The sequence below is a fragment of the Bombina bombina genome, chromosome 8 (genome assembly GCF_027579735.1).
Source record: "Bombina bombina isolate aBomBom1 chromosome 8, aBomBom1.pri, whole genome shotgun sequence".
In the NCBI taxonomy this organism is placed as follows: Eukaryota; Metazoa; Chordata; class Amphibia; order Anura; family Bombinatoridae; genus Bombina; species Bombina bombina.
In genome coordinates, this window is record NC_069506.1 from 28,476,995 (window position 1) to 28,498,306 (window position 21,312).

Genomic DNA, 21,312 nt, shown 5'->3' on the forward strand with positions numbered 1-21,312 from the left:
ATATATATATATATATATATATATATATATATATATATATATATATATATATATATATATATATATATATATATATATAATGCTTTTACGTCCTTTGATTCTGTTTTTATTGCAAAGATGAGCTCAAAGGGAGATAAAGGAAAAATGCACTACTGGTCCATAACTGAACATTAAACAATCAATCTCTCTCTCTCTCTCTCTCTCTCTCTCTCTCTCAATCTCTCTCTCTCTCTCTCTCTCTCAATCTCTCTCAATCTCTATCTCTCTCTCTCTCTCTCTCTCAATCTCTCTCTCTCTCTCAATCTATCTCTCTCTCTCTCAATCTATCTCTCTCTCTCTCTCAATCTATCTCTCTCTCTCTCTCAATCTCTCTCTCTCTCAATCTCTCTCTCTCTCAATCTCTCTCTCTCTCAATCTCTCAATCTCTCTCTCTCTCTCTCTCTCTCTCTCTCTCTCTCTCTCTCTCTCTCTCAATCTCTCTCTCTCTCTCAATCTCTCTCTCTCTCTCAATCTCTCTCTCTCTCTCAATCTCTCTCTCTCTCTCAATCTCTCTCTCTCTCAATCTCTCTCTCTCTCAATCTCTCTCTCTCAATCTCTCTCTTCTCAATCTCTCTCTCTCTCTCTCTCTCTCAATCTCTCTCTCTCTCTCTCAATCTCTCTCTCTCTCTCTCTCTCTCTCTCAATCTCTCTCTCTCTCTCTCTCTCTCTCTCTCAATCTCTCTCTCTCAATCTCTCTCTCTCAATCTCTCTCTCTCTCTCTCTCTCTCTCAATGTTCAGTTATGGACCAGTAGTGCATTTTTCCTTTATCTCCCTTTGAGCTCATCTTTGCAATAAAAACGGAATCAAAGGACGTAAAAGCATTTTGTCAGCAATACCTTACAGGACTTTGATATTACAGACCAGTCCAGAGAATAGCCCAGCAAAAAGAACAGTGTCCTTTTGTGCACCAGAGTCACTGCTCTAAGGTGACATGTAAAACTCACCATAGCGTTGCCCTTTACACAAATTATCGCAGCATAACTGCAGTATGAACTCAAGGTACCCAGTGTCCTTAGAAAGAGGGAAAAACACAAATTGCCAAAGTGTGTTACAGAAATAATAGGCTAAATATATTATTCATATTCATTGTAATATTTATTTTTAACAGGTGATGAAAAGTTACCATTCTTTAATAATCTTTATTTTTCTTTAACAGCTGTGAAGTGATATTTATACATTTTTCATGTTACTTTATGCTCTAAGGGAATATATTCAAGTCTTTCTTTAAAATAGCTTTTGATCAAGATAGAGCAGTGTTTTTCAACCAGTGTGCCATGGCACACTAGTGTGCCGTGAGAGATCCTCAGGTGTGCCACGGCAGACTGACAACAGTGTGACATATTTTTTAAACTTTGCTTGTTTTTTACTCCCAGTGCAGGGGTAGTTTGTAGGAGGCATAGCATAACAGCACAATACATACAGTATGTGTGTGTTTGTGTGTATGTGTATTTATATATGCTGTATTAGGCTACAATGTGTGATTTTTTTTAAATTTTGGGATGGTGGTGTGCCACAGGATTTTTTAATGTAAAAAAGTGTGCCACGGCAAAAAAAAGGTTAAAAATCACTGAGATAGAGCATGTCATTTTAAGACACTTTTAAATTCCCTTCTATTTTCAAGTGTGCCTTGTTCTCTCGGTATCCCTTGTTGGAAAAGAATATGCACATATACTACACTAGTGCGTGCTAGCTGCTGATTGGTGCCTGCACACATTTTGTCTCTTGTGATTGGCTAACTACATGTGTTCAGCTGCCAGTAGTGCCGTGCTGTTCCTTCAGCAAATAATAACAAGATAATGAAGCAAATTTGATAATAGAAGTAAATTGGAAAGTTGTTTAAAATAGTATGTTCTATCTAAATAATGAAAGAGAGAAAATTTTGGGGTTTCGTGTCCCTTTAAGTCCAGTTACAAAATTTAGGATTTGCTACATTTTGTGGTGTTTGAAAGACCTGGTGTGAATACCGATATTTTCACTTCAGAGATCCTCGGTTGATGTTTCTAATACATTTTATTTCTCCCTCAGGCTTCTGAGGTGGTCACTCTGTTTTATGGTCTGGTGCATTGGGAAGATCCCATGGACGATGCTTCGGGATTGATCAGCTCTCATCATTCATTCAAAGAACAGTCTGTGTCCAAGGAGGGAGTTCTCTATTATAAAGCCAGCACGTCCTACCTGGGCAGGGAAAACTGGAAAAGTTGCTTTGTGGTTCTCAGGTAACTGCAACAGTGGACTTGATACAGGAGGAGGGAGCCTGTTCCATGGAGTCTATATCCTGATGCAGCTTGTGTCTTTTTATTCTCATTCATTATATAGAGCAGGTCTGTCAATGCCACCTACATGACAGTCAAGATAATTCGTATTACCTGTAGCATTTATGTTTCTAAATTACTCATTTGATGTGCGGTTTGATGTGCCATTAAAGGACCATTAAAGGGATAGGAAAGTCCAGTTTAAACCTGCAGGATTCAGATAGAGCATGTAATTTTAAGACACTTTTAAATTCACTTCTATTTTCAAATGTGCTTCGTTCTCTTGTTATGCCTTGTTGAAAAAGAATATGCCCATATCCTACACTAGTGGGAGCTAGCTGCTGATTGGTGCCTGCACACATTTGTCTCTTGTGATTGGCTAACTAGATGTGTTCAGCTGCCAGTAGTGCAATGCTGTCCCTTCAGCAAAGAATAAGAAGAAAATAAAGGAAATTTTATAATAGAAGTAAATTGGAAGGTTGTTTAAAATTGTATGTTCTATCCAAATCACAAAAGAGAAAAATGTGGGGTTTTCTGCCCCTTTTAAATACAGTAGATCATGCATAATAATACAATATCACTTATTCTGAATTTCAAATGAGCAGTAGATTTTTTATTTATTTTTTTCTAGCAAATTTTAGATACTTCCATTTTTGACGCCCCATGTATCATGTGACAGCCATCAGCCAATCGGAAATACATATATGTATATACTGTGATTTCTTGCACATGCTCAGTAGGAGCTAGTGCCTCAGAAAGTGTGCATACAAAAAATACTTTTAAAAGTCTCTTAAAACTGCATTCTCTGTCTGCATCATGGAACTTTTAATTCTGACTTCAGTGTCCCTTTACTTCACCTTCCAAAATTACTTTGTGACCTTTAAAGGGACAGTCAACACCAGAATTTTTGTTGTTTTAAAAGATTAGATAATCCCTTAATTAACCATTCCCCAGTTTTGCATAACCAACACAGTTATAATAATACACGTTTTACCTCTGTGATTACCTTGTATCTAAGCCTCTGCAGACTGCCCCCTTATTTCAGTTCTTTTGACAGACTTGCATTTTAGCCAATCAGTGCTCACTCCTCAGTAAATTCACGTGCATGAGCTCAATGTTATCTATATGAAACACATGAACTAACACCCTCTAGTGGTGAAAAACTGTCATGCCGAGGTGGCCTTCAAGGTATAAGAAATTAGCATATGTACCTCCTAGGTTTAGTTTTCAACTAAGAATTACCAAGAGAACAAAGCAAAATTGGTGATAAAAGTAAATTGGAAAGTTGTTTAAAATTACATGCCCTATTTGAATCATGAAAGTTTTGTATTTGGACTTGACTGTCCATTTTTAAATTTGAAAGAGTGTGATTCAAGCTAAGGTGGTTGTGGCAAATGCAATTTGTGATATCAAGAACACTTCATTTTAATATGCCACAGTTCTATAGATAATTATTAAAAAATGTTTTACATGAAGGCAAATAGACTAAATGAGCCTGTTGAATGTTACCTACTGACTTCTAGGCTACTGGGTCTGTTTTGGTTCATTTGTAATGTTTTCTATTTCTGTTGCAGTAATGGAATCTTGTATCAGTATCCAGAGAGGACTGATGTTATCCCGATGCTGTCCATTAACATGGGGTAAGAGCCGTAAATGTTGAGAGAAAATCTAGTGTGTATTCGGAGTTATGTGGGAAACATTTGCGATTGTCCTATTATAACATTTGTAGGATTAGTAATGGTTTTGCTGGGTAAGGAAGGACAGAGGTTCCCAAGCGGTCTCTATATACTGATTCCCTTTGTTGTAGCGGAGAGCAGTGCGGAGGCTGTCGGCGAGCGAACAACACCGAACGGCCCCACTCATTCCAAGTCATCCTCACAGACAAACCTTCACTGGAGCTGAGCGCGGCTAGCGAGGAGGAGATGTCCGACTGGATGTTGCACTTGTGTCAGGCCGTTTCTAAAGGGGTGAGTTCTTCAGCAGTTTTCCTTCCATAAGGCAGGGAGAGTTCACAACTTCATTCCTTACTGTTGAGAGAATACAACACCTGGCCACCAGGAGGAGGCAAAGACACCTCGGCTAAAGGCTTAAATATCCCTCCCACTTCCCCTATCCCCCAGTCATTCTTTGACTTTCGTCACTATAGGAGGTTGCAGAGAAGTGTCAGAAGATTTGGATAGTCCTGTAATGGATATGTTCCCTTCTAGAAAGGACTGGAGTTTTAAGTAATTATGAATTGTATTCATGATTATATTGTATTGATGAAAGTTACTCTGGAGATGCAGGGAAAGTTTTTTCTGCGAACCCATCCAGACTGTCACTAACATCTCCTGAGCAATCAGTGTTGACGAGTTTCACTGCTTGCTGCTACACACTCAAGTCCATGTCCGAAGTGCTGCTGCAAGACTGTCACACTTGAGAGGCTGTGCCTGTTCCACAGCATGGATCCTGGAGCTTAAGACCATTTTTTACATACATTTTAAAACGCTATACAGGGTCACAGTGTGGCTCCTTTATACCTCGATAGGATCAAGGTTTAATATCTCCTTCAGGGAGATTATTTAAACAGTTTGGGGATTTATATCTGCTTAATGTGAGGGTTTTTTAGGCTCATAGACTGTGTTGTGTGTGTGTGTGTGTGTTTTTTGGCTTGGAACAAACAGGTTTCACTTTAGTTTTTGAAGTGTTGCGCAGCTCATAATAGCTTGGCGTCCTTTTTCATAGCAGGGGAAGTCCTGTCTTGTGTAACACGTGACTGGGTGCTGTCTCTTTCATTTCCTAAGGTCCTGCTGCAGACATCACTCCTGAGGAGAACGTTTTCATTGTTAGCTGTTTGGGTCTAGGAGGTGGTGAGTGCCCCAGCCATTGGGAGTATTAAGGTGCCTTTTTTAAATAAAAGCGTTTATTTTTGCTTGTCATTCTGTGGGTATATACAGAGCTATGAAGGACTCTGATAGTACATTAGAATGTTCCGCTCCTTCTGTACCGATTAATAATTTCTGTTTATATTGTGAGGAGCCTGTGGCTTGCCCGCCTGCTCAATTTTGTTCCATTTGCCTAAACACTGTTCTAAAGTCTAAGAAAGGAGACAAGCCTGCTAATACTCATAGCGCTATTAGCAATTCTGAGCAGTCTACTTCTCAGGAATCTGTGTCCCGAGAAATTTCTACCCTTTCTACCTTACCCGCTCCACATGCATTCCCCCGCTGCTCAACTAATCCTCCATCTGGAGGGGGCCTTTTTCCAGTGGACTTTACCGTGCAGTTACAATCTGCGGTGTCTGCAGCCTTGAGTGTCTTACCTCGCTCTAACAAACGCAAGAGAAAGGTTAAACATAGTTCTCCTGACCTAGACTCATCAAAATATCTGTCGGATTTATCTACTATATCCCAGCTATCCGAGGATGAATTAACCGCTGTAGCTTCAGAGGGTGAACTTTCTGAGTTGGAAACTTCAGTTTCTCAACCTCCTTCAGCGGAGGAACCCTCCTTTTAGATTTAAAATTGAGCATTTGGGTTTTTTATTAAAGGAGGTTCTGTCTACACTAGAGTTTCCAGAGGCTACACTCCATGAGGAGCCTAAGATCCCTAAATTAGACAGGGTTTACGAAGAAAGGAAGGTTCCTCTGACCTTTCCTGTGCCATTTAAGATGGCAAACTTCTTTTTTTCCCCTCGTCTACTTTAAAAAAAAATTATTACCGGTCCCTGACTGTCAATTAGAATTGTGTGGCTCCATCCCTAAGGTGGATGATGCTATCTCTATGCTGGCTAAGCATACTACTATCCCTCTGGAGGATAGTTCTTCTTTTAGAGAGCCTATGGATAAGAAAATGGAAACTTTTTTCTAAGGAAGATGTTTCAACATACAGGGTTTTTATTTCAACTGGCAGCAGCATGTAGCTGCAGTTGCTGGAGCAGCTACCTACTGGTGCAACACTCTATCTGAGCTCATTGAGGTGGAGACTCCTTTTGAGGATATTGCGGAGAGAATTATAGCACTGAGAATTGCTAACTCCATCTGTGACACGAATATGCAGATTATTCACATAAATGCAAAGGCTGCTGGTTTTGCGGTTCTAACCCACCGGGCTCTCTGGTTGAAGTCTTGGTCTGCGGATATGACTTCTAAATCAAGAATCCTTTCACTTCCCTTCAAGAGGAAGATTTTATTGGGTCCAGGGCTGGACTCCATTATCTCTACGGTTACCGGACGGAAGGGTGCCTTCCTACCGCAGGATAAAAAGAATAGGCCTAAGGGACTTCAAATGTCTAATTTTCATTCCTTTCATGCTGACAAGTCACAACGACAGCAGTGTTCTTCCAAGTCCGAGCAGCCCAAGAGTACTTGGAAGCCGGCTCACTCCTGGAATAAGTCCAAACAGACTTAGAAGCCTGCCGAGAATAAATCAGCATGAAAGGGCAGCCCCCGATCCGGGATCGGATCGAGTAAGGGGCAGACTGTGTCTCTCTTTTTTCATATGCTTGGTTCCAGAATGTACAGGACCCTCGGGTCCTGGAGGTTGTATCTCAAGGATACAGAATAGGATTCAAGTCTCATCCACCCAGGTACAGTCTGTCTACAAGACCGAAAAATAGGGTTGCCTTCTTAGGTTGCGTGCAGGATCTCTCCTCTCTGGGAGTAATTGTCCCGGTACCTACAGCAGAAAGAGGTTTGGGGTTTTATTCAAACCTTTTCGTGGTTCCAAAGAAGGAGGGAACTTTTCATCCAATTCTGGACCTAAAGTGCCTAAACAAGTTTCTGAGTGTTCCCTCTTTCAAGATGGAGACAATACAGTAAATCCTTCCTCTGGTTCAAGAAGGACAGTTTATGACCACAATAGACTTGAAGGATGCATACCTTCACATCCCGATTCACAGGGAACATTTACAGTTCCTGAGGTTTGCTTTTCTGGACCATCACTTCCAGTTCATAGCTCTTCCGTTTTGCCTAGCTACTGCTCCAAGGCTATTTACAAAGGTTCTGGGGGCTCTTCTAGCCGTTGCCAGAACACGAAGTATTGCAGTAGCGCCTTACCTGGACGATATCTTGGTACAGGCACCATCTTTTCGTCTAGCGGAAGAACATTCGGAGTCCGTTCTCAATCTTCTTCGATCACATGGATGGAAGATGAACTTGGAAAAGAGTTCTCTTACTCCAAGTACAAGGATGAATTTTCTTTGAACTGTAATAGACTCCATATCCATGAGAATATTCCTCACAGATCAGAGATGTTGCAAGCTAAGTTTTGCATGTCTTGCCCTCCAGGCTTCCTTGAGACCCTCAGTGGCTCAGTGTATGGAGGTAATCAGACTCATGGTGTCCTGCATGGACATCATTCCTTTTGCCAGATTCCATCTCAGACCCTTACAACTATGCATGCTAAGCCAATGGAACGGCGACCATTTAGATCTGTCTCAACAGATTGTGCTGCACAGCCTGTCGAGAGACTCGCTCTCCTGGTGGCTCTGTCCAGATCATCTGTCCCAAGGTACATGCTTTTTGAGACCGTCCTGGGAGATTGTGACTACGGACGCAAGCCTTTCCGGCTGGAGAGCTGTTTCGGGTGCCAAGAAGGCACAAGGTCTGTGGACTCAGGATGAGTCCTCCCTTCCGATCAATATTTTGTAACTCTGGGCAATCTTCAATGCCTTGAAGGCGTGGCCCCTTCTGGGATCGTCTCAGTTTATCAGATTCCAATCAGACAATATAACCTTGGTTGCCTAAATCAACCATCAGGGGGTATGAGAAGTTCCTTGGCGATGAGAGAAGTATCTCAGATACTAGAGTGGGCAGAGACAAATGTACGCTGTCAGCAATCTACATTCCAGGTGTGGACAACTGGGAAGGGGACTTCCTCAGAAGGCAATCCTTTCACCCAGAGGAATGGTCTCTTCACCCCTAGGTGTTTTGCAGTGATATGCAGCGAGTGGGGGACGCCGGAGATAGATCTCATGGCATCCTGCTTCAATACCAAGCTACCCAGGTACGGTTCGGGGGGTCCTCAGGCGGAATTGATAGATGCCCTATCAGTACCATGGAGGTTCAGACTCCTATATATTTTTCCTCCATTACCGCTTCTCCCTCGTGTGGTGGCTCGCATCAAGCAGGAGCGAGCATCTGTGATTCCGATTGCTCCGTCGTAGCCGCGAAGGACGTGGTTTGCGGATCTGGTGGGGATGTCCTCATCTCCTCAGTGGAGGTTACCTTGTCGCAGATATCTGCTGATACAGGGTCCTTTCGTTCATCAAAATCTAGATTCTCTGAGGCTGACTGCGTGGAGATTAAACGCTTAGTCTTGGCCAAGAGTGGGTTTTCTCAGAGTGTTATCGACACTGGTTCAAGCTCGTAAACCAGTTATTTGTCGTATCTACCATAAGGTGTGGATGACTTATTTGTACTGGTGGGAAGAGCGTGGTTTTTCCTGGCATAAGGTTAAGGTTGCCAGAATTTTATATTTCCTCCAGGATGGACTGGAGAAGGGTTTATCTGCTAGTTCCCTGAAGGGACAGATATCGGCCCTGTCGGTGTTACTGCACAAAAGATTGGCTGAGCTTCCGGATGTGCAGTCCTTTTTTAAGGCTCTGGCTAGGATCAGACCTGTGTTTAGATCTGGGGCTCTGCCTTGGAGCCTCAATCTTGTTCCTTGTGTCCTAATCCTTTTTCAGCAAAGAAACGTTTGCTTCACAATCTAGATGTGGTTCGTGCCTTAAGTTCTATCTTCAGGCTACTAAGGAATTCAGACAATCTTCCTCTTTGTTAGTCATTTTTGCGGGGAAGCTTAGGGGGCAGAAGGATACTATGACTTCTCTATCTTTCTAGTTGAGGAGTGTCATCCGCTTAGCTTATGAGACAGCGGGACGACAGCCTCCTGAGAGGATAACGGCTCTTTCCACTAGAGCAGTGGCTTCCTCTTGGGCTTTTAAGAACAAAGCCTCAATGGATCAGATTTGTAAGGCGGTTAACTGGTCCTCCTTACACACTTTTTCTAAATTTTACAAGTTTGATGTGTTTGCTATGGCTGAAGCAGCTTTCGGGAGAAAAGTTTTGCAGGCTGTGGTGCCCTCAGAATAGGGTCCACCTCTTTTCTTCTGTTCCCACCCGTTATTCATTCAGTGTCCTCTGGAGCTTGGGTATAGTATTCCCAAAAGTAAGGAATTATGTTGTGAACTCTCCCTTCCTTATGGAAGGAAAACATAATTCATGCTTACAAGATAAATTCCTTTCCTTCCTGGCAGGGAGAGTCCATGACCCCGCCTGTAATTTATTTTTGTTGGGCGGCTCCTTTTTTATATTATTTCTTCTGGCACCTTTATACCCTGATGTTTCTCCTACTTTTCCCTGTTCCCTCAGCAGAATGGCTGGAGGATAGGGCAAGTGGGAGGGATATTTTAGCCTTTGGCTGGGGTGTCTTTGCCTCCTCCTGTTGGCCAGGTGTTTTATTTCCCAACAGTAAGGAATGAAGTCGTGGACTCTTTTCCAGGAAGGAAAGGAATTTATCTGGTAAGCTTAAATTGTGTTTTCTTTCTGACTCTCCTGGCTGGTGTTAGGGCCGCGTGTCACGGATCACAGTGTTATTATACACAGCGTACAAGCAAACTAGATGCAGGCTCACAAAATCTGAACCAATACACTGTAGTCCTGGGTTTTTTTTATTTTATTTCATTTAGTTTTTATTGGTTTTTACATATCAATAACAGCATAAACAACTTAAAATAAATCTGACAAAAAAACATTAGATTATGCATTACAGCACATTCATTGTTTACAAAAGAAAACAAATTGCAGAATATCACAATGATACAATAATGTATGAAATTAATACATTTCAAACACACATGAAAAATAAAGTCAAGCTTTGTGTAATAACCTATTCTTCAAGCTAAATGAGCTGTAGGGGTTGGGAGGAGGAGAAACAAAAAAAAAAAGAAGCGGAGAGATCTGAGGAATTCTTTACCAAATCCCCAATAAAACTATTTCAGTATTTCTAAAGGGATAAATAAGGTGGTCCCTTTGATTAGGAGGAAAGCTCTAAACAGAGACCATTTCTTGAAAAAAGAATAAATATCTTGCTCATTATTCAGATCTACACTGTATTGTTCTAGTGTATATATTGTTTTTTCAACGTTGATTGGATTAGCCGTGTTAGTCCAGAGATTTAGATAAATTTGGATGAATTAGTACCTGGTTTTTAATAAACCTTTTAAAAACAAGGGCACTTTAATTCATCAAAATTGACATTTCACTCCTTTTCTTCAAAAACGTACCTTTTTAATCGTGTCAGCCACTGCAGCGCTTCCTCCGCCCGTCGCAAGTCCTCTTTGCGGGTCCAAAATGACAAATCAGTCTTCCTCCAATCACGGCGTTGCATCAGGCCACGATCCCCCCGGGGGTAAAGCCGTGATTGGAGGAAGCTGGATTCGTCATTTCTGGCGTCAGAAGAGGCTTCCAACGGCCGGGGGAATCGCTGGAGCTGCATTCAGGATTAAAAGTTACGTTTTTGAAGACAAGGAGTGAAATGTCAATTTTGATGAATTAAAGTGCCCTTGTTTTTAATAGGTTTATTAAAAACCGGCACTAGTTCATCCAAATTGACCTTAACTTTATTGTAATTTTTTCTCTCTCTCTCTCTCGATGCACTGAGAGGGGAAATAAAAACTAGGAAGTCAATAATAAATAAAGGTGTAATTATATGGACAATTTTAATTTTGTCATTTTTTTCAAAGTCCATACATAGATCATGTTAAATTCTATGTTATGTATTTCTGTTGCCATATGTGGCTAATGAATTAATTTAGCCTGAACATTTTCTTTTTATGTTATTATTTAACTTTGTAATCCGTAATATTCAGATGCAAATTTAGTTAAATCTATGTTAACCTGCTCTATAGCCCTGCGCGGCCAATGAGCTTTCTTTCTTTCCGCTTTTATTTTCTCCTATTTTGTTGGTTTTGAGAGAAAAAAATGAAAAATTGGAAAGTCTCTTAAACTGCATTCTCTATCTGAATCATAAAAGTTTAATGTTGACTTTAGTGTCCCCTTAATTCCTAAAAGATAACAGATGGAGGATAAAGCAGAAACTTTACTGTACCGGCAACCACTACTTTTACATTTGTTTTTATGTACAGTACATACTCAGTAAAGAGTGTCTATCCGGCTCCGTCTGCACTACTAACGTAATTTAGTTGCCATTTTCTATGTATCTCACAGGTTATCCCTATGGGAGTGGCTCCCTCCCTGTGCCTCCCCTGCTGCCTAGTGCTAACTGAGGATAAGGTGATCACCTGCCACCAGGACTGCCAGACCAGCTTCTTCCGAGCCCTGGGGATCTCTGAGCTGTGTGATGTCGCTTCCCTGAGCACCAAGCATGGCAAGGAATACTGTATACTGGTAAGTGGTGGGCACGTGCGGGGGAGGGGGTCTGGGTTCACACCCTGGCACCATGTGAGTGACGCTGCAGAACACTCCAATTACTTTAGTACCCTCCAATCTCTGAAATACTTGTCCTGGTGTCTTAGTAAATAAATGATCAAAACATTAAAGGGACATGAAACACAAACAATTTCTTTCATGATTCAGATAGAGAATACAATCTTAAACAACTTTCCAATGTAGTTCTATTTAATTGTATTCATTCTTTAGATAGCCTTTGTTGAAGAAATAACAATGCACATTGGTGAGCCAATCACACAAGGCATCTATGTGCAGCCACCAATCAGCAGCTGCTGAGCCTATTTAGATATGCTTTTCATCAAAAGATATCAAGTGAATGAAACAAATTAAATAGTAAAAGTCAATTTGAACGTTGTTTAAAATTGCATCCTCTTTTTAAACACGCCCCTTTAAGCAAATCACGGTTTGAAAGGGACAGTAAACACATTTTCTTTCTAATAACACGATGAGTCCACGGATCATCATTAACCCTTTAAGGACACGGCTTTCAGTTTGCTCAATTGTTTTATGACGGAAAAATTCCGTCATATGTCCTTAAGAGGTAATTACTGTTGGGAATATCACTCCTGTCCAGCAGGAGGAGGCAAAGAGCACCACAGCAAAGCTGTTATATATCACTTCCCTTCCCACAACCCCCAGTCATTTTCTTTGCCTACGTTAAATGCAAGGAGGTGGTAAAGTTTAGGTGTTAGAAGATTCTTCAATCAAGATATTTTTATTTTGAAGCAGAGCAAGTTTGTTCTGTTTCCTCCTGGGGTTTAGCCGTAGTCCATGTTAGTCTCTTCAGTAGAGCAATGGTGGCTTTTAAGCAATTGGGAACTTTTGGGGTATAATCCTCACTGCGCCTCCCAAATAGTTGTTGCTGCCCTATCCTGAAAGCCTTAGATTATTCAGTATTTCTTTATTTTTCCACGTGCCCATGTGAGGGAGATGACCTCTCATACCATGTGAGCTGCCCTGCTCCTGGGCAGATTGATCTTCAGGTAAGTGCCTAGTTTTATTTTCTTGTGGAGAATATGGCACTGTAGCAGTTAAGTCTGTTTTTGGAACGTTAAGCACTAACAATCCTATGTGGGGTTAATAGGATTTTAGTAGGCAGTATGTGCAGGCACTGGGGACGTACAATCTTTGAGAGAGGCTAAAAATGTTCTGGTTTAGTTCTGGACTTTGTGACAGAGACAGACTGTGTGTAACGGCTCCGGAGGCTCAGATTTAGTTAATGTTCTGGTTTAATTCCGGACTTATACCTTTTGGCACGCGGCTCCTAGCTTAAGCATCGGAGAGTACTGTTTAAAATAGTCTTTAATATGTGTACGACTTTTTCAAATTTTATTGTCCTAGAGGTTCATGAAACGTTTAGTTTTCTTATGGGAGTGGGTGATGCAAAATTTTTTATTAGATTTCTACGCGCAGCTAAGTTGCTTGCACGCTATTTCTGTGGGTTCCCGCCCTCATCTTCGGCTGTCTGCATGGCGAATCGACGCCATTTTTATTTCTGAACGGAACGATGTGTCTGAACAGGGACACGCCTTCCACTTGGTTCTCCGTCAGAACGGAGTTTGCTTGACGAACTTACGATGTTTGGTTTTACTAGGAGCTGGAGTTTTTATTATGTTAAGCTACTTTACCGTAGAAACGCCATTAGGGTACATTTTAAAGCTAAAATTTTGCAGGGCTGATGATATTATTCTGGTATAATAGTCCCAGAGGACAAGGTCTGGGGTACCTTTTAATAATCTGGTGGTCTTTGGAAGGCACTACAGATTTTGACATTTTATTTAATGTTTTTCTACCGTTTAATGTTGCAATAAACATCCTGCAGTTTATAAGTTTGTTTTTTCTGCAGACTTCATATTGTATCGCAAGTAGAGTTCTTGCCCACTAATATTGGTGAGGCTACTCAGTTATAAGTTTCAACTTTTATGCAGCAAGTATATACCCTTTCTGAGGTATATAAGTCTCTACAATCTTAAAGTGACAGTGTCATTTTAAATAATTATTTCCCAAGAGTTAAATTTTAACCTTATGCCTCTCTGGATGATACTGTTTAGACTGTGCCACAGTTTTTTTCCTCAAACATCCCAAGACTTTGTAGGGCGTCGCATGCAGTGCCCTGCAGTTCCTCTCAATCTCCTGGAGGAGTTATTTGCTTGCAGAATTGTCTGCCCCCAGGTATCTTCGTGTATCTGTGGCATTTTCTGCTTTTCCTATTTTAAGGGGAAATCGCAAGAGGAACATTAACAAGTCAGATAGTAAGGTTTCTGCGCTGCTTACTGCTACACATATTGCCCCACCTATAGTGTTTGAGGAGGATAGTCGGTAGCATCTGAGGGTTAAAGCAGATTCGGTCAGTATAATTCCTTCATTTGGCGCTGAAGTAGTTCTCTTCAGAATCCAGCCTGGACTCCTTTGTGTATTAATTAAGAGGTTGGCTTCTAGTTAGACCTCGACTTCCCTGTTGTTGTCTATATTCAGAATTTAATATATTCTGGGATTCAGCTGTGAAGATTTTTTTTCTGTGCACGACTATGCTAGGAGAATTTTCTCCCCTTCTCCTGTCAGTAATAAGCTGTCTCCTTTAAATTTCATGGCACATGATGCTTAAAGTAGTAGGGGTCATTACTAAAGATTCTGGTTAGAGTTCTTCAACCTGTATAGAGGGTAGATGCTCTTTTAAGGATGGAAGTTTTTATGGACAATTGCATCATCTCTTTGGTGCAATGCCTTGTCTGACTCCATTTCGAAGACTCCATGAGGAGATCTAGATCAGAAGGGCTGTTAGGCCAATCTTTTATTTATGTTGCTTCCTTCGTAACTTCAGGAAGTTTTTTCCCCTTTGTCTTCCAAGCTGGGGAAGTTCAAATCCTCTTGGATACCCAGTCAGTCTTGGATCAGGGGGAAGTAATTATGGAAATCTGCAGCTATATTTCATTCAGCATGTAGGATTTGCCCCCAAGCCAGGATTGGTTCCTGTGGTTCTTATCATGCCTGGATAACAGGATACTCTGGATCCCTAACGGAATGTAGATATAGTATTCCAGGGTTAAGAATTGGAATTCAACTTCTTCCTCCCAGGAGCAGGTCCTATTTAAGATTATCTGTGGACCAGATTAGAAGAAAGGCGTTCTTGAAATGTTTTCAGGATCTTCCACCATGGGAGTAATTGTTCCTGTTCTAGTTTTGGAACAGGGTTTAGTTCCTTTTTCACGTAAAAGTGAGGGAATTTTTAGTCCTATTTGAACAGTAAATGTCTAACCAAGTTTCTTAGAGTGCTGTTTTTTTACAGATGGAGACTATTCACTCCTCCTTCCTTGGTGCAAGAGGGTCAGTCTATATTGACATCAGACTTTAAGGATGTGTATCCTTAGGTTCCCATTCAATTCTCTAATAATTTATGAGTTTTGCCTTCTGGCCAAGTTTTTTCAGTTGTGGGCCAACAAGGGTTTTGCCACAGATCCCAGTGTTTTCTCATTCTGGGCTGCAATTCGATTCTTAGATTGCAGTGGTGTCTCTCCTGGACGTCCTGTTGGTATCTTTCTACAAACAAGATCTCATTCTGAGGTTTTTGTTGTCTTCTTAGTTCCACGAATAGCAGTGGAGCTGGAAAAGAAGTTCCCTTGCTCCAGCTACAGGGGTAGGGTGCGTAGGGACTATAATTTTTCCTCTTTTTGCCTTTCCCTTCAGTCTACTGTTTGACAATCAGTGGCTCTGTGTAGGGAGTTGATTGGTCTGATGGTGTCTTCTATGGACATCATTCCCTTGCTCGATATAGTTTGAGAGCTCTGCAGTTGTGCATGCTCTGATGGTGGAGCCGGACAGATAGCTCAGTATGCTAATGCACTGTGACTGAGTTCTGTAGCAACCTGCGGGTTGCAGGGTCAATTAAGGATTGTCCGGATTGTCTCTTCCCGTGATGGTTCTATCTGGGATCGGTCTCGGGTCTCATGCTCCAGAGACTTTTTTGCCGCCACCAGCCGACTGGGCTGGGGAGGGGCCTGGTTTCGTTGAGGGCGCAGGGACTATGGTCCTGGGAGATGTCTGTTCTCCCCTTCACGTGTGGATTTGAGAGTGATTTACAATGCTCTGATGTTTGGCCTCAGTTGTCTTTAGCCCAGTTTTCGGGTTTCAGTCAGACAACATAGCCCCTGTGGTTTTATCAACCTCCAGGGAGGAACTTGGAGTTCCTTAGTTATGAAGGACGTGTTCAGGTTTTTCAGTGGGCGGGTGCTCACAGTTACTGTCTTTCGGCCATCCACATTTCTGGGGTGGATAACTGGGAAGCGGATCTAAGCAGACAGACTTACCATTCCTGGGAGTGGGAACTCCATCTGGAAGTGTTCTCCAACTTATCTACCAAATGGGGATACCAGATTGGGTTCTGATGGGGTTCGGTTTCCAAGTTTGGTTTCAGGTCAAAGATCCTCTAGCCTCTCTATTAGATGCTCTGGCAGTTCCTTGGAACTTCAGGTTAGCGTATCCTCCCTCTCTGTTTGCTCTTTTTTCGAGAGTCATTGTTCGGATCAAGTAGGAGAGAGCATTGCTTTTCTACTAAGCTTCAGCGTGGCCTCGCATGATATGGTAGGTGGATCTAGTAGAGATGCTGTTTTCTACTTCTGTGAAAAACTTCCACTGAGGAAGGATCTTATATTTCAGGGGTCCTTCCTTCATCCAAATATTGTTGCCCTGAGGCTGACTGCTTAGAGATTGTTCAATTATTTTTTTTTTTTTAAGCTAAACATGGGTTTTTGGAATCGGTTATCGAGACCGATTCAGATTTGTAAGCCTATCACTAGAAAGGTTCTATAAGATGTGGCAGGTCCCCATTGCTCTTATCTTTTCTCCAGGTGGGTCTTGAGTAGGGGTTATCTGTCTGTATCCTTAAGAGACGGTTTTGTCTCTTTCTATTTGGGCTACTCAAGCGTCTGGTGGATGTACTGGATGTCCAAATCCTTTTATCTAGTCCTGGTTCGATTCAGGACTGTGTCTGAGGTAGTTGTTCCCTTGGAGTCTTAGCTTTGATCTTAAAGCTTTTCTTCAAGCTCTGTTTGAGTCCAGGCTTTCCATAGATATTTAGTTGTTATCTTGGAAAGTTTCAGTTTATTCTGCTTAGAGGGTTTCAGTACTCTCAGCTTTCAGTTTGGTTTTCCTTATCTCGTATTTCTGGCAGATAAGGCAGTTTTTCTTCCTAAAGTTGTGTCGGACAGAGATTTTAATAAGGAACTGGTTATTCCTTTTCTCCAACATAGGTGTGTCCGGTCCACGGCGTCATCCTTACTTGTGGGATATTCTCTTCCCCAACAGGAAATGGCAAAGAGCCCAGCAAAGCTGGTCACATGATCCCTCCTAGGCTCCGCCTTCCCCAGTCATTCTCTTTGCCGTTGTACAGGCAACATCTCCACGGAGATGGCTTAGAGTTTTTTAGTGTTTAACTGTAGTTTTTATTATTCAATCAAGAGTTTGTTATTTTAAAATAGTGCTGGTATGTACTATTTACTCTGAAACAGATGAAGATTTCTGTTTGTAAGAGGAAAATGATTTTAGCAACCGTTACTAAAATCGATGGCTGTTTCCACACAGGACTGTTGAGAGGAATTAACTTCAGTTGGCGGAACAGTGCTGCTTGAGGTATGACACATTCTAACAAGACGATGTAATGCTGGAAGCTGTCATTTTCCCTATGGGATCCGGTAAGCCATTTTTATTACAGAAAGAAAAAAAGGGCTTCACAAGGGCTTTTTAAGACTGTAGACATTTTCTGGGCTGAATTGATTTATATATAAACATATTTTATACTCCATAGCCTTGAGGAATTATTTTAATCTTGGGAATTATGTAAAATAACCGGCAGGCACTGTATTGGACACCTTATTCTCTAGGGGCTTTCCCTAATCACAGGCAGAGTCTCATTTTTGCGCCTCTATTGCGCACTTGTTTTTGAGAAGCATGACATGCAGAGGCATGTGTGAGGAGCTCTGATACATAGAAAAGACTTTCTGAAGGCGTCATTTGGTATCGTATTCCCCTTTGGGCTTGGTTGGGTCTCAGCAAAGCAGATACCAGGGACTGTAAAGGGGTTAAATATAAAAACGGCTCCGGTTCCGTTATTTTAAGGGTTAAAGCTTCCAAATTTGGTGTGCAATACTTTTAAGGCTTTAAGACACTGTGGTGAAATTTTGGTGAATTTTGAACAATTCCTTCATACTTTTTCGCAATTGCAGTAATAAAGTGTGTTCAGTTTAAAATTTAAAGTGACAGTAACGGTTTATTCTAAAACGTTTTTTGTACTTTGTTATCAAGTTTTTGCCTGTTTAACATGTCTGAACTACCAGATAGACTGTGTTCTGAATGTGGGGAAGCCAAGGTTCCTTCTCATTTAAATAGATGTGATTTATGTGACACAAAATTTAGAGAAAATGATGCCCAAGATGATTCCTCAAGTGAGGGGAGTAAGCATGGTACTGCATCATCCCCTCCTTCGTCTACACCAGTCTTGCCCACACAGGAGGCCCCTAGTACATCTAGCGCGCCAATACTCCTTACTATGCAACAATTAACGGCTGTAATGGATAATTCTATCAAAAACATTTTAGCCAAAATGCCCACTTATCAGCGAAAGCGCGACTGCTCTGTTTTAGAAAATACTGAAGAGCATGAGGACGCTGATGATATTGGTTCTGAAGGGCCCCTACACCAGTCTGAGGGGGCCAGGGAGGTTTTGTCTGAGGGAGAAATTTCAGATTCAGGGAAAATTTCTCAACAAGCTGAACCTGATGTGATTACATTTAAATTTAAATTGGAACATCTCCGCGCTCTGCTTAAGGAGGTGTTATCCACTCTGGATGATTGTGAGAATTTGGTCATTCCAGAGAAACTATGTAAAATGGACAAGTTCCTAGAGGTCCCGGGGCCCCCCGAAGCTTTTCCTATACCCAAGCGGGTGGCGGACATTGTAAATAAAGAATGGGAAAGGCCCGGTATACCTTTCGTCCCTCCCCCATATTTAAAAAATTGTTTCCTATGATCGACCCCAGAAAGGACTTATGGCAGACAGTCCCCAAGGTCGAGGGGGCGGTTTCTACTCTAAACAAACGCACCACTATACCCATAGAAGATAGTTGTGCTTTCAAAGATCCTATGGATAAAAAATTAGAAGGTTTGCTTAAAAAGATGTTTGTCCAGCAAGGTTACCTTCTACAACCAATTTCATGCATTGTTCCTGTCACTACAGCAGCGTGTTTCTGGTTCGATGAGCTAGAAAAGGCGCTCAATAATAATTCTTCTTCTTATGAGGAGATTATGGACAGAATTCATGCTCTCAAATTGGCTAATTCTTTCACCCTAGACGCCACTTTGCAATTGGCTAGGTTAGCGGCGAAAAATTCTGGTTTTGCTATTGTGGCGCGCAGAGCGCTTTGGTTAAAATCTTGGTCAGCGGATGCGTCTTCCAAGAACAAATTGCTTAACATTCCTTTCAAGGGGAAAACGCTGTTTGGCCCTGACTTGAAGGAGATTATCTCTGATATCACTGGGGGCAAGGGCCACGCCCTTCCTCAGGATAGGTCTTTCAAGGCCAAAAATAAACCTAATTTTCGTCCCTTTCGCAGAAACGGACCAGCCCCAAGTGCTACGTCCTCTAAGCAAGAGGGTAATACTTCTCAAGCCAAGCCAGCCTGGAGACCAATGCAAGGCTGGAACAAAGGAAAGCAGGCCAAGAAACCTGCCACTGCTACCAAGACAGCATGAGATGTTGGCCCCCGATCCGGGACCGGATCTGGTGGGGGGCAGACTCTCTCTCTTCGCTCAGGCTTGGGCAAGAGATGTTCTGGATCCTTGGGCACTAGAAATAGTCTCCCAAGGTTATCTTCTGGAATTCAAGGGGCTTCCCCCAAGGGGGAGGTTCCACAGGTCTCAATTGTCTTCAGACCACATAAAAAGACAGGCATTCTTACATTGTGTAGAAGACCTGTTAAAAATGGGAGTGATTCATCCTGTTCCTTTAGGAGAACAAGGGATGGGGTTCTACTCCAATCTGTTCGTAGTTCCCAAAAAAGAGGGAACATTCAGACCAATCTTAGATCTCAAGATCCTAAACAAGTTTCTCAAGGTTCCATCGTTCAAAATGGAAACCATTCGAACAATTCTTCCTTCCATCCAGGAAGGTCAATTCATGACCACGGTGGATTTAAAGGATGCGTATCTACATATTCCTATCCACAAGGAACATCATCGGTTCCTAAGGTTCGCCTTCCTGGACAAGCATTACCAGTTTGTGGCACTTCCGTTCGGATTAGCCACTGCTCCAAGGATTTTCACAAAGGTACTAGGGTCCCTTCTAGCGGTGCTAAGACCAAGGGGCATTGCAGTAGTACCTTACTTGGACGACATTCTGATTCAAGCGTCGTCCCTTCCTCAAGCAAAGGCTCACACGGACATTGTCCTGGCCTTTCTCAGATCTCACGGGTGGAAAGTGAACGTAGAAAAAAGTTCTCTATCTCCGTCAACAAGGGTTCCCTTCTTGGGAACAATAATAGACTCCTTAGAAATGAGGATTTTTCTGACAGAGGCCAGAAAATCAAAACTTCTAAACTCTTGTCAAATACTTCATTCTGTTCCTCTTCCTTCCATAGCGCAGTGCATGGAAGTAATAGGTTTGATGGTAGCGGCAATGGACATAGTTCCTTTTGCGCGAATTCATCTAAGACCATTACAACTGTGCATGCTCAGTCAGTGGAATGGGGACTATACAGACTTGTCTCCGACGATACAAGTAGATCAGAGGACCAGAGATTCACTCCGTTGGTGGCTGTCCCTGGACAACCTGTCACAGGGGATGAGCTTCCGCAGACCAGAGTGGGTCATTGTCACGACCGACGCCAGTCTGGTGGGCTGGGGCGCGGTCTGGGGACCCCTGAAAGCTCAGGGTCTTTGGTCTCGGGAAGAATCTCTTCTCCCGATAAATATTCTGGAACTGAGAGCGATATTCAATGCTCTCAAGGCTTGGCCTCAGCTAGCAAGGGCCAAGTTCATACGGTTTCAATCAGACAACATGACGACTGTTGCGTACATCAACCATCAGGGGGGAACAAGGAGTTCCCTGGCGATGGAAGAAGTGACCAAAATCATTCAATGGGCGGAGACTCACTCCTGCCACTTGTCTGCAATCCACATCCCAGGAGTGGAAAATTGGGAAGCGGATTTTCTGAGTCGTCAGACATTTCATCCGGGGGAGTGGGAACTCCATCCGGAAATCTTTGCCCAAATTACTCAATTGTGGGGCATTCCAGACATGGATCTGATGGCCTCTCGTCAGAACTTCAAGGTTCCTTGCTACGGGTCCAGATCCAGGGATCCCAAGGCGACTCTAGTAGATGCACTAGTAGCACCTTGGACCTTCAAACTAGCTTATGTATTCCCGCCGTTTCCTCTCATCCCCAGGCTGGTAGCCAGGATCAATCAGGAGAGGGCATCGGGGATCTTGATAGCTCCTGCGTGGCCACGCAGGACTTGGTATGCAGACCTGGTGAATATGTCATCGGCTCCACCATGGAAGCTACCTTTGAGACGAGACC

General features: G+C 42.3%; 1 protein-coding gene across 1 annotated transcript in view; it reads left to right on the forward strand.

The window, feature by feature from the left end:
• Positions 1 to 21,312, forward strand: part of PLEKHM2 (pleckstrin homology and RUN domain containing M2) — an 84,282-nt gene that overhangs the window by 54,994 nt on the left and 7,976 nt on the right. Inside the window, 4 exon segments of the mRNA XM_053690244.1 lie at positions 2,066 to 2,256; positions 3,867 to 3,932; positions 4,100 to 4,259; positions 11,501 to 11,680. Coding sequence (XP_053546219.1) covers positions 2,066 to 2,256; positions 3,867 to 3,932; positions 4,100 to 4,259; positions 11,501 to 11,680 — 597 coding nt within the window.